The 1,455-nt window shown below is 43.5% G+C and overlaps 1 protein-coding gene across 1 annotated transcript; it reads left to right on the forward strand.

Moving 5' to 3' along the window:
• Nucleotides 1-408: 408 nt before the first annotated feature.
• On the forward strand, nucleotides 409-789 carry LOC113884971 (histone H2B type 2-E-like). Its single transcript, XM_027530068.1, has one exon. It carries the CDS (start codon nucleotides 409-411, stop codon nucleotides 787-789), a length of 381 nt encoding a protein of 126 aa, XP_027385869.1.
• The last annotated feature ends 666 nt before the right edge of the window (nucleotides 790-1,455 follow it).

Raw genomic sequence — 1,455 nt, forward strand, 5'->3', positions numbered from 1 at the left:
GAGAACCCGCCTGCCGATGCAGGAGACGCAAGAGATGCGGGTTTGATCCCTGGGTCTGGGAGATCCCCTGAAGGAGGGCATGGCAACCACTCCAGTATTCTTGCCTAGGAAATCCCATGGACAGAGGAGCCTGGTGGGCTACAGTCCATAGAGTCTCAAAGGGTCAGACACGACTGAACGACTCAGCACAGCACATAATCATGTAAGCCAATTATTTAATTATTTTATATCTATGAGAGAGAGGGGGAGAGGAAGAGAGAGGAAGTCTGTTGGGAAGAAAGTCTCTTGAGTTGTTTGTTTTCATTGTACTTTGCTTTTATTTCAACATAACATGCAGTTTAAAAAATTAACATGATTTATTAGCATTTTCAAGATCTTTCTGTGTTGTTGGATATTGTCATTACAAACATGCCTGAACCGGCTAAATCTGCTCCTGCCCCTAAAAAGGGCTCTAAAAAAGCTGTGACCAAGGCCCAGAAGAAGGACGGCAAGAAGCGCAAGCGCAGCTGCAAGGAGAGCTACTCCGTGTATGTGTACAAGGTGCTAAAGCAAGTCCATCTGGACACCGGCATCTCCTCCAAGGCCATGGGAATCACGAACTCCTTCGTCAATGACATTTTCGAGCGCATCGCTGGCGAGGCATCGCGCCTGGCGCATTACAACAAGCGCTCGACTATCACATCCAGGGAGATCCAGACCGCCATGCGCTTGCTGCTACCTGGGGAGCTGGCCAAGCACACCATGTCCGAGGGCACTAAGGCTGTCACCAAGTATACCAGCTCCAAGTAAATATGATATGCCTAGCCACTGTTAACGGAGAAGGCAATGGCACCCCACTCCAGAACTCTTGCCTGGAAAATCCCATGGACGGAGGGCCTGGTGGGCTGTAGTCCATGGGGTCGCTAAGAGTCTGACACGACTGAGCGACTTCACTTTCACTTTTCACAAAGCTTACAAAGAAAAAAGACACTAAAAGAAGGGATTTAGTTCAGATTTAAGACATAGCTCTAATTACATACTTACAATAAATCCATTTCCAAATGTTCTGTTTGAACCAAAATTTAAGATTGCATTTGGTAGATATTTGTATCTGCTGTTTTTGCAAGATTTTTTATATAATCTCTGATCCACCCCCAGTTTACTCAAAGTTCTATCTCTCTGAAGATCCTTGACTAATGCACTTACTAACCTTGTATTCACTTCAGCTAATTAATTTTCAGCCTTTCTAAAGGTAGGTTTTCTAAATAATTTGGATAAATGGAGTTCTTCTCAAAAGGTGGCAACTGAAGTGCCACATGGATATTGGTGCATCCTTTGCCAAACCTAAGTCTGAGATTCAGTGACCTAAAATTGATGGAATTTCCTTTGTAGTTTGAACAGTTTTTTCTGATGGATTCAAATTAATATCAAGCAAAGTTCATTTGATTTGTTCTGCTCTTAACCAAATTTCATAAA

This window comes from Bos indicus x Bos taurus, chromosome 27 (genome assembly GCF_003369695.1).
Source record: "Bos indicus x Bos taurus breed Angus x Brahman F1 hybrid chromosome 27, Bos_hybrid_MaternalHap_v2.0, whole genome shotgun sequence".
NCBI classification, from domain to species: domain Eukaryota; kingdom Metazoa; phylum Chordata; class Mammalia; order Artiodactyla; family Bovidae; genus Bos; species Bos indicus x Bos taurus.